The sequence below is a fragment of the Aulostomus chinensis genome, chromosome 23 (assembly GCF_037954235.1).
Source record: "Aulostomus chinensis isolate RoL2024-O1b breed Wild chromosome 23, RoL_Achi_v1.0, whole genome shotgun sequence".
Taxonomy (NCBI): Eukaryota; Metazoa; Chordata; class Actinopteri; order Syngnathiformes; family Aulostomidae; genus Aulostomus; species Aulostomus chinensis.
In genome coordinates, this window is record NC_141342.1 from 17,558,459 (window position 1) to 17,571,224 (window position 12,766).

Sequence of the window (12,766 nt, forward strand, 5' to 3'; positions counted from 1 at the left end):
CAAGTGTCCAAAAACGCCCAGCGTTTACCTTTACCTTCCTTACCTTGGAAGTTTGTTTCCTTGGCTGAAACTGAAGCAGCGAAATGGAATCCTGCCTTGAATCTTGTCAAGGTTTTCCCTCTCAAGAATACAATCGTTTGTAACCAGCATCTTAAAAGTAGTCATGGCATTTCAGTGGACTTTTTTTTTTTTTTTTGAAAAGAAGAGAAATGCAAACTTCATCGTTGATCCGGCCTTTATTTACGTTTCCACTCGTGAAGATGTTAAATGTCGCTCAATGTAACGGTGCATACGAATGAGTGGGACATCATCCTGAAGGCCTTGTGAGGAAGAGGCACTTTAGATGGCAGCTTGAAGTAGCAGCAAAAGGTGATACAACAGTGTAACCATGGCAACACTTCACCCCAATAACAGTTGACCATCCAGTCCATTTCATGTGTTCAATCCTAATATTTACCTTAAGAATTTGACAAAACTTTAATTCCCAATTGTATCTTTATTCATCGTCCGCAACACTTCCCCTCAAAGAAAATCATCTGAACCGGAAACCAGGAAAACGCAGCTCAGCTTCATTTCAAGACACAATGATAGCACTAATAATGGTACAGACGTGTGGGAAAGCCACATTTGATGCAGCAGCAGCTCCCAGGTCCATGATTGTTTCAGGCTTCTTTACTCGTTTGGCAATGTTTCTCCCCCGAGTGCCTTCACTTCTGCTTCCATCACTGACACCATCCACCATTAAAGCTCCTCCCCTGTGTGTTGAAGGTGGAATAAATATAGTCAGTTGATACCGTTAACTGTGTGTCAAGTTAATGGATGGGAAAAAAAGAAAAAGAAATCAGGTTCATTTTTTTTGGAGGGTTTATTTACCCATAAGGCCTTAAACTCTGTTGGTGAGACACTAAAGTAAAAATCTCAGCTGAACAAAAATGAGAGCAGCTTCTCCCTCAGCTGCTTTCAACAGCGAACGCATCCAGATCTGGTAAAAGTCCCATTCAAAAATAATCAAACATGTAGTCTTCAATCCCAAAAAAAAAAAAGAATCTATGGACAAATCATGTTTCTAGTTTTTCAAAATATTCCCATCATGCTGCAGCTGTCAGTGCGGGGAAGCGAGGGGTTTGTATCCTCTCGCGCTGCATCATGTCAGAAAGCAGGCGCTTCATGTTCCGAGCTGGCGGCTGATCTTAGTCCTTTCGTCATCCGCCACCCTCAGAGCTTGGCAGGATGTGATTGGCTCTCATCTCTTCGCTGCCCTCCCATGAGACACCTGGGAGAGGATTCCATTGGTTTGGAGGTGACTGCAGGAAAGGGTGGGAGGATGTGTGTACGTGGAAGCGTGTGTGTGTGTGGGGGGGGGGTGTCTCAGTGTCACGACTGTATGGTTCCTTTGAGGTACCACATCCCTGCGTGGCTGCTGCAGCACTCCTGTGGCGACAGACAGCAGGTTAGAGCAGACGAAACAGCTGCTTCATGCTACAGCAGAGTGCTAACTGGAAGTAGCATCCCAGCTTCGGCCTTTCTACCATTTCAGCTGTACAACGGTGGAGTCATGGTTCTGAGCATCACTGCCCCTTCTTTTGACTGTTAGAATTTGGTCCGATAAAATTTGGGAGGCCTGTAAGAGCTGCAGGATTATATATATTTTTAAAATCATTCAAGTTAGCATAGGGCTAGCCAAAAATAGCTAGCTTTGCCGATAGCTCAGGTGCGGCGTACGCCCTCCCAGCAGAGAGGAAATATGGCATATTAAGAAATGCGTGAAATTATGAACATTGTGTGGCTGTTTGGCAAAGGCTTGAATCCAAGGGACATTCATTTATAGAAAAATACAATTTACTGGAGTTTTATGGATGTGCAGCCCCCACAGGGCCCTCTCACCTTCAGCAACCGGTCGATTTCAGCCTTGGAGACATCGCCGAGCTCCTCCGCCAGTCTGGTTTGTACCGCGTTCCTCCTGACCCGGTAATTCTTTGTGAACATGTCAAACAGCAACCGACGGTGCTGGAGGAAGAAGAAAAACAAAAACAAAACAAAACAAAAAAACCACAAAAAATTATTAGGGGGGCGTTTTAAAGTTACGAACCATGCTTGGTTGCTCTCTTACAGACTTAGTGATAAGGAAGTATCTCTGAGTATTTTAGCTTTGCAAGACTGGAAATGGTGCTGTGAGAAACCAAACAAACACTTGTGCCTACATTCTTCTACTACTAAAACGTGAGTAGGGACAATGGTGCAGCTTCCATTCTGTTCTTGAACAACATATTCTTCAATACTGAGGAGTGTCTTTCAGGTAGGAGCAGCCAGCTCAAAACTCTCCTCTTCCCCTGGAACCAAGCTAAAGAAGTCAGTTTACCTTGTCGAATTCGTCTCCGGTGTCCCACAGACCAAACACCTTCTGTTCATCAGGCGACGCCATGCTCGGAGTAGGAAACTACATTTTAAAAAAGGGAAACGACAACGTTACGAGCAGGTTCACACTCTTACACCGTCTCTACAACAGGAGCACGATGGGAAAACTCCTCAAAAGAACCTCGACCACCGCATGATGTTTCAGTTGAAGCATAAGATGCAGATTTTAGTAAAGCAAGCTCATGATCCTTAATTCAAATGTACAAATTCACTAAGTCGTCAACTGATCCCTCGTTGAGGCGATACATCAGCCAAAAAGTTCGTTTTTCTTGTCAAGTACAACAAATACGTTTCTTGAGCTCAAATATGTCTTTTCACTGCTACATGACTTCTTTGTGACTCCAGCATGCAGACAGAACCTGTCACGTGATTCAGCTTGAAGCTAATGGTGCTAAAACAAAGTTCACGGTAGCGATAAACTAGAAGGACTGTAGTTTGGTATTCTGCTCAAATTAAATGGTTTGTGGATTATTGATCTTACGGCTGGACAAAAACAACGCAGAGTGAACCTGATGATGTGCTTGAGAGTTTGTAAACTGATGTTTTTTACCAGTTGTTGTCAATGGATTGCCACTAGCCTCAAGCTACATATGCGTGGCTGGCTCATCCTGCATTCTGGAACATTAAAGAAGTGATGCAGTGCTTAAAACATGGATGTACTGAAAGAGAAAAATGTACTTTTTGGCTCAAGTTTCATCAGGTTTGAACACTACCCTCCCCCATACAAACCACCAACTGGCCTGTGAACTGTCAGTAAACTGAAATATAATGTTTACAGTGACACAGGAGGCGTGTCCCCCTGTTAGATCTACCTACACCTCAGCTTAACCGCTGACAGAGGAGTAATGAGCTTTGCTTTGAGGCTAATAATCTGTTGCTTAACAAATATGGCATCCCCTCCCCCCCCAAGGGAGGTTCAAATCCTCTAACGTCAAGGATGCAGAAGGGATAAGACTTAAAAGCCTGGACAGCTCTGGTCCTGGCAGGAGACCTGGCTGCTTAATGAAACAAAGGAGACGTGGCACAGACCACGCCACTCCCATTACCTCCTCTGAAACAAACACAGCTGATAAAGTGGACCAACTATATTAAGACTGCACACAGTCAAAACACCACAGGGCAGGACAACAAAGGGATCAAGTAGCCCCTGGAACGTTGGTGGAACCTGAGAATGGCTTCAGTGCATCTTTTCAAACTGCTCACAAAACGGCCGTTAAGGAAAACTGATCGTTGCGTTCAAGTCCCCAGCAAGAAACCGGTGTGTTCCTACGACAGCCGTCGGTCCAGGACTATCAGAGGCTCATGAAATCACAACTAATGACACATTACTCTTACGTAAGACAGGGTCAAAGTCAGCAAAGATTACACATTATCACCATAATAAAACAGTTTCATTTTGAATTTTCTGATCAGTGTGTAACTAGAAGCTTTGCCAAACTGAGCCGTTCAATGCTCGACGTTCAACCGAACTGTAATTTCTTGGTTCCGCGAGTGAACAAAAGCGCACGTGCTACACATGCACGGCTCGTTAGCGCCGCCCCATGTAGAGAACAATGCTAGCATGAAGCTGAGCTGACTGTATATGACAGCAAAAACGGAGAAGTGCTAGTTTGTATTTATGCCATTTATTCATTTTACCTCAGTGCGAGAGTCGGCGTTTTGCTGCCATTGTTGTTGAAGCTCCGGGTGTGTTTAGAGAAAACCTTTGCTGCCTTTTAGAGCAGTAAAAACTGACAAAATCCTAAAGAGTGACACCTTTAACAACACGCTGACACACCGATTCAGCCAAAGGAGCAAGACCACCTTTCTAATACTGTGCAGGTCCCCTCACGCAGCCACGAAGCTGACGTAGACTCAACAAAGACCTCCGACAGGGTCCTGGCACAAAGATGTTCACAGCAGGTCCAGTTCTCTCAGCAGCTTGACCAGAGCAGACAAGCTATCCTTCACTGCCGCAAGTGCCTCACTAGTTTCCCTTCCTTGGACCACATTCATTAAGATTCCCAACAACTACAAGACTCCCTGTTTTGGCTCTGACTGGCTTATCTAGCTGTAACCATTTGTCACTACATCCTGAAATTTGCCAATTTCTCCAAAACATCAACTTTAATGACTGACTGCTCTCTTGCTGCCTCCCATTGGCAGGCGCTACTGTAATGAGATAATCACTATGGTTCACTGTTGTGGACTGCTGGAAGTTCCCAGACATGTAGTAAGACAACACCAGGGACGCGAGAACAGGAGCATCCAGTGTTTCCATCCCAAAACCTCTGACACCACCACAGACACTAGTTCCTCCTTGAATACTCACAGGCACCATTATCTGTTTGCACTGGCTGAGTAGTACAGCGTCCTGTAGCGTGTGGTCCGAGACGGAGTGAAAGACGCTGTTCCCCACTGGCATGGACGCCAGGTGGAGGTTAAACAGCCTCTTTAACTCATTCAGTGTCAGTACAAAATGCTTCCTGAAGGTCTTTGTCACAAAGTCCTGCAGCTCCTGGGAGGACGCGTTGATGGGACTCCCTCCATTACCGTTGGTGTGATCGGTGCTGGGGTGACCATTGACGTAACCGTTGGGGATGGAGGAGGAGGATGTATCCATAGGTTCGTCTTCTCTGTCGCTGACGGGTTCCTGTTTGATGTGGACGCTGCTTCCAGCCCGTCTGGCATCCAGCTCCTTTTGGAGGGACGGCTGCCTTTCTTGTGCGCGCTCCTGAGCCATCTTCAGACGCTGCTCCCCGCTCACATGGACCGACTCTGGGGATAAACCACACGTAAAGACTCAGATGAAGCCCAGTTTCCAGCAGCGTATTGAAACAGCAACAGATTAACACTAAAACTGCCAACACACCAAGTTGAGGGGGGTGCTTTGACATGAAGTCTTCTTTAGAAAATTTGAAGACCTTCTCCAACCTTCAGGGCAAGAGGAGAGACATTTTTACTAGTTAAGCTTCACAAAATGCATCTTATTTATTCCTCAATTATAAGGTGGAGTTCTGCCTACTTGCTCTGGATGCCAAGCCACAGCATGTGCTGCCTGTGGGCAACATCTGGGTGTTTCCTGATGAAGTCCTCATCAGTAGGCAACAGGAACTCCCAGCCCCGGTTGATACGGGGCACAGCCACGTGCTCCAGGAACTCCTTCACATCCTCGGGAGGAAGCTGAGAGAGATGAAAGCGAAACAGACATTTTAGTTGTGTTTACCTGCATCAACGGAACGAGTTCCGCCTGGAGGGGAGCGTGTGTTCAAAGCTCTATTAATGAAGCTGCTCGGTAACCTTTCAAGAAAGTAGTTCCTTCCACCTTCCCCTAGGCTGATATTAAAAAAAAAAAAAAAAGATCTTGTACCACAATGCAAAATGAACACGAGGCACTTGACTCTGAAGAAGACGTTTTAGCCACAGTCAAAGAAATTGCTACACTTTTTACAACTGCTTTGTTCAACAACCCAAAATACTAATCGTCCTTGAAGTTTGCCTCTAAACTAGGAGTGTATATTTTTCACAGCTACCATCCACAAAAGCACAACCTACTGTACAAAGTCATGGCAGCAAAAGACCCACTTTCATACATTCCATTCCACTATTTTGTTGGAATTACTTTGAATGCTGGTGGGACTCTGATTTGATTACACGCACAACTCAAATCTCTTCGGCCACGTTACCAAGATCCATGTTGATCCTTACTTTAATGATGGATGCAACTTCCTTCCTCATCAGAGAGCGCTCCAGAGTGAACCTCCACATCTAAGAGAAGAACAGCACAGCCATATAAGCTACGTGAAAATTGATTTCTTTAAAAAAAAAAAATTGATTTCATTTTGTTAATTCAATAACAGGAGAACAGGGCGTGACGGCGGCTCACCACAAAGTCCCTCCCTCGACAGAGCACTTCTGCAGGGACGCCACTGTGAGGACTGCAGGTGTTTTTAGGATACAGAACGTCACTGGGGAAGAAAACATACAATCACAATCACACCGCCTTCACATTCTGATATTTGTCTTGGGTTCATCTGTGCTGGAGCCATCGGGTCTCACCTCTTCACAACCCAGTTCCCCTGAACTAGCAGAGCCACTTGTTGGATGCAGCGCAGCACTGAGGTGGAGTCTGTGCCCGAGGCCAGGAGCCCCATCAGGTTAGCAAACGGCATCACCTTGACTGAAGAGCACAGAGCGGAAGCGGATTGGAAAGGGAAAGGCAGACAATCTGAATGTTCAACACAGATTAATCTCTGCAAGACACTTTTCCTGCAGCAGCTAAATAAACTGAGGGGAAACTAAAACTCCTATAATATCTGTCAGTGACAACGCCGCTGCTCCCAGCAGCTCAGCATCATTCATGATTGTGCTCTTAGGCCCCCATCTGGCACAGTCAAGTACTGCAGAGATGTGTGCCATGTCAGTACTTGTCTTTTGTTGGAAAATATGTAGACACGTTTATGTTTTATTATCATGAAGTTTTGGCCTGATGTAGAATTGTATGACAGTGTTGTGACCTTTATTCAGACCAAAGTAATGAAGTTTGTGCAGGATGTATCAGGCTGTGTTACACTCCTACGATAAGAGTTTGGGAAAGGCCTTGGACAGTGAGGAGCCAGCATCCCGACGCTCCCTGTGCAACGGTCCTTGATGGAAGAAGGAAGAACAAAGGCCTGGTGGAAAGCCACTGAGAGGAGGAACTCTGCTTATATATGTTTGGAAGACACTGGACTGTTCAGTGCAGATGTAAACCTTTACATCCTGTACTCCTTGCTGCAAGTAAAACTTTGAGATCTCTGTCTCTGAGAATCTGATCTTGTGTGTTGGGAAATTTTGTGGTACGAACTGACGGTGAAAATACAGTCTTTATCTTCCAGAAATAATTTCCTGACACCTTTTATTTAAATCATCGAATGCTCGTCACAATGCTTTCAAAACACAATCACTGCAACCAAATATATGTTGTGAGTTCACCTACCATTCTTCATCAGGGTCTTGACTTGTTCTCCTAGTGTAAGAGTGCGGAGCTGAGCCATGGAGAGCACGTTACTGGGGCCAACCGGCTTCACGCTGACATGCAGAGAAACAAGGAGGAAAAACCCTGCTGGTGACATGTTGTGCTTATTTATTTTTGTCAAAAAATACTCGACAGGAGACAGAATAATACTCACAACTTCTCCTCTGCCAGAGGCGGCATCAGCATTGAAAGGTACTCCCTGAAGGCGAGACGAGAAAAGAGAAGAAGCGCCATGAAGGAAGATCAATTCAAATCCATCGTGGTACAAACATCACAAGTAGGGCTTGACCAATTACCAGTATACCTGAAGATTTGCACATCTCCGCTATTAAAAGTCTAATCATTTCAAAAATGATTTCCACTCATCTTTACATTTAATGCCATCTCATTTCTGCACTGCGCTCATTTTTGTAGCTTTTAGTCTGCAAACACGTTCTGATTTACTATAAAGCTGTTGTAAATGAATTCTTCTTCTTCTTCGAAAACGCATAGGAGGGCAACGCTGCCTTGATGGCGTCCCTTGAAATAGCCAATTAATTAGCAACGCCAACCGTGTTTCACGTAGATGCATGACATTTGGTAGGCACATGTTACAAGAACAAGTCCACTAGTGCCATGACCTCAACCCAAAATGAAGGCTGTGTTATTTAAATAATGAGTATATTTTGACACCCAGCTGGCTGGTTTGATGAAGCCGCCGCTCTGACGCAGCTCTCCCACAGTCCGTCTGCCGCAGGTCGGCAGAGCAAGCCAGATCAGCTCGGACCACAATGTAACGTGAGCGTCTCCGTCTCTCATCGCAGTCATGGAATGACATCAGAGGCCCGCTGCTCACTTGACTGGTGGGAGTGATGAATTAGTGGTGCAGACTTAATTTGCTCACACTCACTTGGGAGTTTTGACCAGCTCAGAGTTCTCTGACGCATCAACGGACTGGCAGAACAGGTACTGCCTCTCGTGCTCTGAGCGTCCATCCTGAATGTAAAAAATAACAAAAGATAAAATTTTCAGAACACCAGCTGGAAACAATGCAGCAGGTACCAAGGGGAGGGATGGGAAGGTTGGAAACCTTCCACTGGAATTAACCAAAATAAACTGGATGTGTTGCAGTAATGCATACCAACTGGGTTTACCTCGTCATAAAAATAATTTGTATTCTTATTAACAGATATGCATGTATGACCATGACACGATTCAAAAATGAAGTTTGACTCCAATTGGGGGGGGGGGGGGGTCACAGACACAAGTGTGGCCTCAAAGGCCTTGCAGTAGCTTGCAAGATGCTAACAATGTGTAAATGACCTCAAAATGTCCACTTTATTTCAGTTCATTCACACATATTTGCATTTATACAAAATCTAAATTCCCAAGCTTTACCCTTTTTTTGAGAAACTTGCCCCCCCTCTGCAGCCTCAGATCAGTAGCCCTATGTAATTAATTAGGTAAAGGGAGGCTAAAGCAGTGTGCCCCCTACCTTCACACCGTGGTATTGCAGGTGAACCCAGGGCTCCTCCGCCTGCTTCTTCTGCAGGAACTCGTAGGACTGGATCCTCCGCTGCCGGGCCTGCTCCGACTCAGGACGAGCAAACCTCACCTGCGCAGAAGCATCGCAAGACAGTTCAGAGGTGACGGTTTCACACTCGGGTCAGAGCGACCGTGTGATTGTGCGGGTGCACTAGTTTTCACCGTGATGGCCTTGACTTCCTCCTCAGCTTCATCCTGGGAGGAGTCTCCACCTGCAGACATGAGACTCCAGTCACTGAAGTGGCATCATATCACACGGTATCTTGTGATTTTTGTAAAATCGTTTAGCTTTCAGGACAAGAATTATGATTCTTTTATCTAATTCCACTCTAAATTAGTTTTAAAAACAGCAACAAGCAAACTGATTTGCAACAAACGTCCGTCAGCCTGTTTGTTCGTGCGTTTAATTTGGGCAAACATGAAAACCAAAGGCACCTTCATTTGCTGCCTCCCTCTCTTTTGTTTTGTTGTCGGCTTTGTCCAAATACGAGAAGCTCGGTCTCATCTGGAGGATTCCCGTCAGAGGTGTGACGTGAAGCTCACCTGCAAAAAAAAAACACAAAAAAAACACAAAAAAATAAAACTGCACGTGTACAAACCTCCCCTTGCATTTATGACAGCGTTTTGTTGGTTTTTTTTGCTTTGAATTTCAAAGAGCCTGTTAGCAGTGTATCAGATCTGACCTTTGCGAAACACAGCAGCAGCATAACGGGAGGTGTTGGTGGTGGCCTGGATGGAGGAGAACGTCTGTTTGTCCATCAGTTTCCTGCCGGGATGCACAAGAGAGGAGTCGTCATCCGATGCGCTGCGAATCAGACTGCAGACGCAGCTTGAGGACGCCAAAGCCGAATCACAATTCTCAAAAACATTAACTTTAGACCGTTATTTGACGAGATCTGTAAATGTGCTGAGCCACGGAAGAGGAAGTACAAACGGAAATGAGTAAGAGTAACTGAGAGGATCTGAGGGTTCATTTTGATACATTTTCGATTAAATTTCCCTTCCCTGGCTGCAGCTGAAATCGTAACTTCGATCAGCGTACGATTGCTTGTCAAGCCCCAACTTAAAAGTAGCGTGAAAACACTGCAGTCCAACGCTTCGCAGAGGGAATCGCCACAAGACTCACAGGACGACTCAAATATTTGATAAACTCCAATTCAGTCCAAGGAATGAGTGGCCTGTCAGGTCATACAAGCTTATTATTAACACAATTATGATGCATTTTGCAAACTTTACGTCTTTATACATTGTCATTGCAAACACCAGCCAATTAAACAACAAAAAGGCAAAAAAAAACGTAGCTCAAGAGATGCAAGTCAGCTGTGGGGACGACCTGCGACGGCACGGTGGGAGTAAAATGGGAGTGTGACTGAGGCCGAGCAGCGGACGTACGTTGAATACGTGTTGGTTTCATCGTAGGCTGTTCCATCCACATTCAGCGCTATCTGCTCCCCCTTACTGCGACAGTAGTTTGGACTCATCGTGTCCATGGCCACTTCCAACTCCACCTGTAAACGGGGGGTGCAGCAAAGATTAGAAACGCTATCAGATAACGAGTGCTTGGGATGAGCTGTGGGAAAACAAGACCCTTATTTACCCTCTGCTGCTTGGGTTTGATCTTGGCGCTCAAGTGGCTGACGTTATCATAGGTCATACTGGATGGCCGCACAGGGTACTGCGTCAGACAGAGGGAAGCTGGTCAATGGCTTGTGACGTCTCATGTGCGTTAAACACAACTAAGAAAAAGCTCACCTGAAAAAGATAGAGCTTTTCTGCAAGGCTTTTGGCGAGGTACACGTCGATCTGGAGGAAGCACACATGGGTGTTAACAGATAAGAGCGAGCAGAGCTTCTTTTTTTTGCCCGTGGAGACAAGATCACATCCCATCTCAGAAATAATTTATTGATGCGTTATTTCTCCACTGTGACCCATCGCTTTTAAACAGCACACATTTGTTCAAGACCAGACATGCGGATTTAACTGTGCATACCCGTCTAGAGCGGATAATTCCCAATACTAGTATAAATACACCATAAACGACAACATAATGCTTTACATATACAAGCAGCATTTGAGGTTAATTCGAACAGTGCCAGCCTGATCCCTCAGCCTGAGCACATACACACCTCCTCTATAATGGGGTCATCATCCTCCCCGCTGGCCATATTTAAGCGAGCAAAGCAAGGAGGGGAGATGAAGAGGAGAGAGGCGGCAGATCTCACAGATCCAACCTGAAACAGAGGAAACGGTTACGGGAATCGGCTGTATATGGCGTACATACTTTTACTGCAATACTTACTGGGTGTTATTTTAATCAATGGCTCATACACATGTGGCTGAAGAACAAAATGCGAACACTGAAGTATTGAAAGCTTTGTGATTTGTGTTCAGTGCCTTTATTTCTCCAGTACACTGACAGACTCTTTATCCATCAAACAGGCATTCGCTGCATACCATTTTTTTCTAACATTAATTTTAATACTGCTGCATTTTTTTGATTTGTAATGAATGGGGATGGGGTAACTGTGATGTTAAAAGTTGTTCTCTTGCTGTGCGTTGATGCATTTGAACCGTTTGGGTTTTTTTGTGTGGATAATTTAGTGAATTTAAAATGAAAGATTAAATAATAACAACACGGCAATTCAGTTTAAATAATGACAAAACCAAGCCTGGTGGTGACAGGAACGCTGAATGTGTCTGCTTCACGACCAGTGGACCATGATCATGCAGTCTGGGAAGCTATCACTGACATAACCAGGTAAAAGTCACACAACTGATTTAAGACCGTGCAACTCACATTAAACGACTGCTTTTCGTGCTAACACACTGTAACGAAAGGAGTGCATAGCTAACAGGCCGGGCAGCGGTTTCAGACAGTTACCGGGGACATTAGAGTCAAGTTACGTTGACAATGAAGTCAAATTCTGACTGCGTTAGCTCCATTAGCAAGCTAGCAACAACAAAAAACCCCCACAACCAATTGTAAAGGGCCCCGATGTTCGACTAAAAATATCATCAAGGCACAGAATTACACACATGAATGAGACACAGAGCAAAGAACACCGAACGTAACGTTTTCTTTTACGTTACCCACAGGCGAACGACTAACGTCAAATTACATTGGGAAGGTACTTGTTGGTAACTGGTCTAGCTAGGCAATTTTAGCCTAGCCATACCTAGCACATGCCAGTCAAATAACATCCAGTAAGTTAGCCGGGGCCTGCTATTATCTGTGTTCCCCAATGGCGTCGTGACCAGATTTTAGCTCTCACCTGCGCAGTCCACTGAAAGGATTTAGTTCTGTCATTCGCGAGTGAGAAGCTCAAAAAGTGCGGTACGTTGAAGCGCAGTGGAACTCCGGCAGGCAGCTGAAGTCTATCAGTACGTTTCCATGTTGACTCTGCTGCTGCTGCTGCACACAGGCACGTGGGGAGGAGCCCATCCCCATAATGCATTGCGAATCCAAAATATATATATATATATGTATTTATACAAACCTTTATTACCCTTTGTTCATACATTAAAACTACCTTCTCATTCATAAAAACTTTTACAAACAGTTGATAATGATAGCGTGTGCAAGAAAAATATCTTGGCAGCGGTGGGATTCGAACCCACGCCCCCGAAGAGACTGGAGCCTTAATCCAGCGCCTTAGACCGCTCGGCCACGCTACCTTGTGCCATTAAAAGTAATCAGTTGAGTATTTATTCCTTATAAAGTGCACAGCGCTTTACTGGAGCTTTATTTTTAGGGCCTGAGCCCGAAGATACTTCAGGCGAAGACCCTATTATGTTTGCTCGTTTTTAATTATAGTTATATTATAAAATATT

At 45.0% G+C, this 12,766-nt stretch overlaps 1 protein-coding gene and 1 non-coding gene across 3 annotated transcripts; both read right to left on the minus strand.

The window, feature by feature from the left end:
• Positions 1 to 225: 225 nt before the first annotated feature.
• polr3e (polymerase (RNA) III (DNA directed) polypeptide E) lies at positions 226 to 12,359 on the minus strand. 2 transcript variants are annotated; one of them, XM_086194808.1, is made up of 21 exons: positions 12,208 to 12,359; positions 11,062 to 11,166; positions 10,688 to 10,738; positions 10,533 to 10,610; positions 10,328 to 10,443; positions 9,619 to 9,701; positions 9,371 to 9,478; positions 9,098 to 9,147; positions 8,886 to 9,005; positions 8,301 to 8,386; positions 7,566 to 7,610; positions 7,373 to 7,464; positions 6,454 to 6,574; positions 6,281 to 6,362; positions 6,103 to 6,162; positions 5,420 to 5,577; positions 5,267 to 5,328; positions 4,727 to 5,172; positions 2,360 to 2,437; positions 1,885 to 2,007; positions 226 to 755 (listed from the first exon to the last, which is right to left on the minus strand). In XM_086194808.1, exons 2-21 carry the CDS (start codon positions 11,098 to 11,100, stop codon positions 723 to 725), a joined length of 2,031 nt encoding a protein of 676 aa, XP_086050934.1. In that variant the 5' UTR covers positions 11,101 to 11,166; positions 12,208 to 12,359; the 3' UTR covers positions 226 to 722. The 2 variants fall into 2 exon arrangements, with proteins under 2 accessions (XP_086050934.1, XP_086050933.1); XM_086194807.1 differs by having other exon boundaries at positions 226 to 1,431.
• Positions 12,360 to 12,528: 169 nt separating this feature from the next.
• On the minus strand, positions 12,529 to 12,610 carry trnal-aag (transfer RNA leucine (anticodon AAG)). The gene has a single exon. It is a non-coding gene; the product is annotated as a tRNA-Leu (tRNA).
• Between the last annotated feature and the right edge of the window lie 156 nt (positions 12,611 to 12,766).

Bases quoted from the DNA above. Each gene is read 5' to 3' on its own strand.
- polr3e (XM_086194807.1), bottom strand. From the start codon at position 11,100: ATGGCCAGCGGGGAGGATGATGACCCCATTATAGAGGAG. The intron at 6,163-6,280 runs GTGAGCCGCCGT...TTCTTCTCTTAG, and splicing joins GTCGAGGGAGGGACTTTGTG to ATGTGGAGGTTCACTCTGGA. The intron at 5,173-5,266 runs GTGTGTTGGCAG...GTTTATCCCCAG, and splicing joins AAAGCACCCCCCTCAACTTG to AGTCGGTCCATGTGAGCGGG.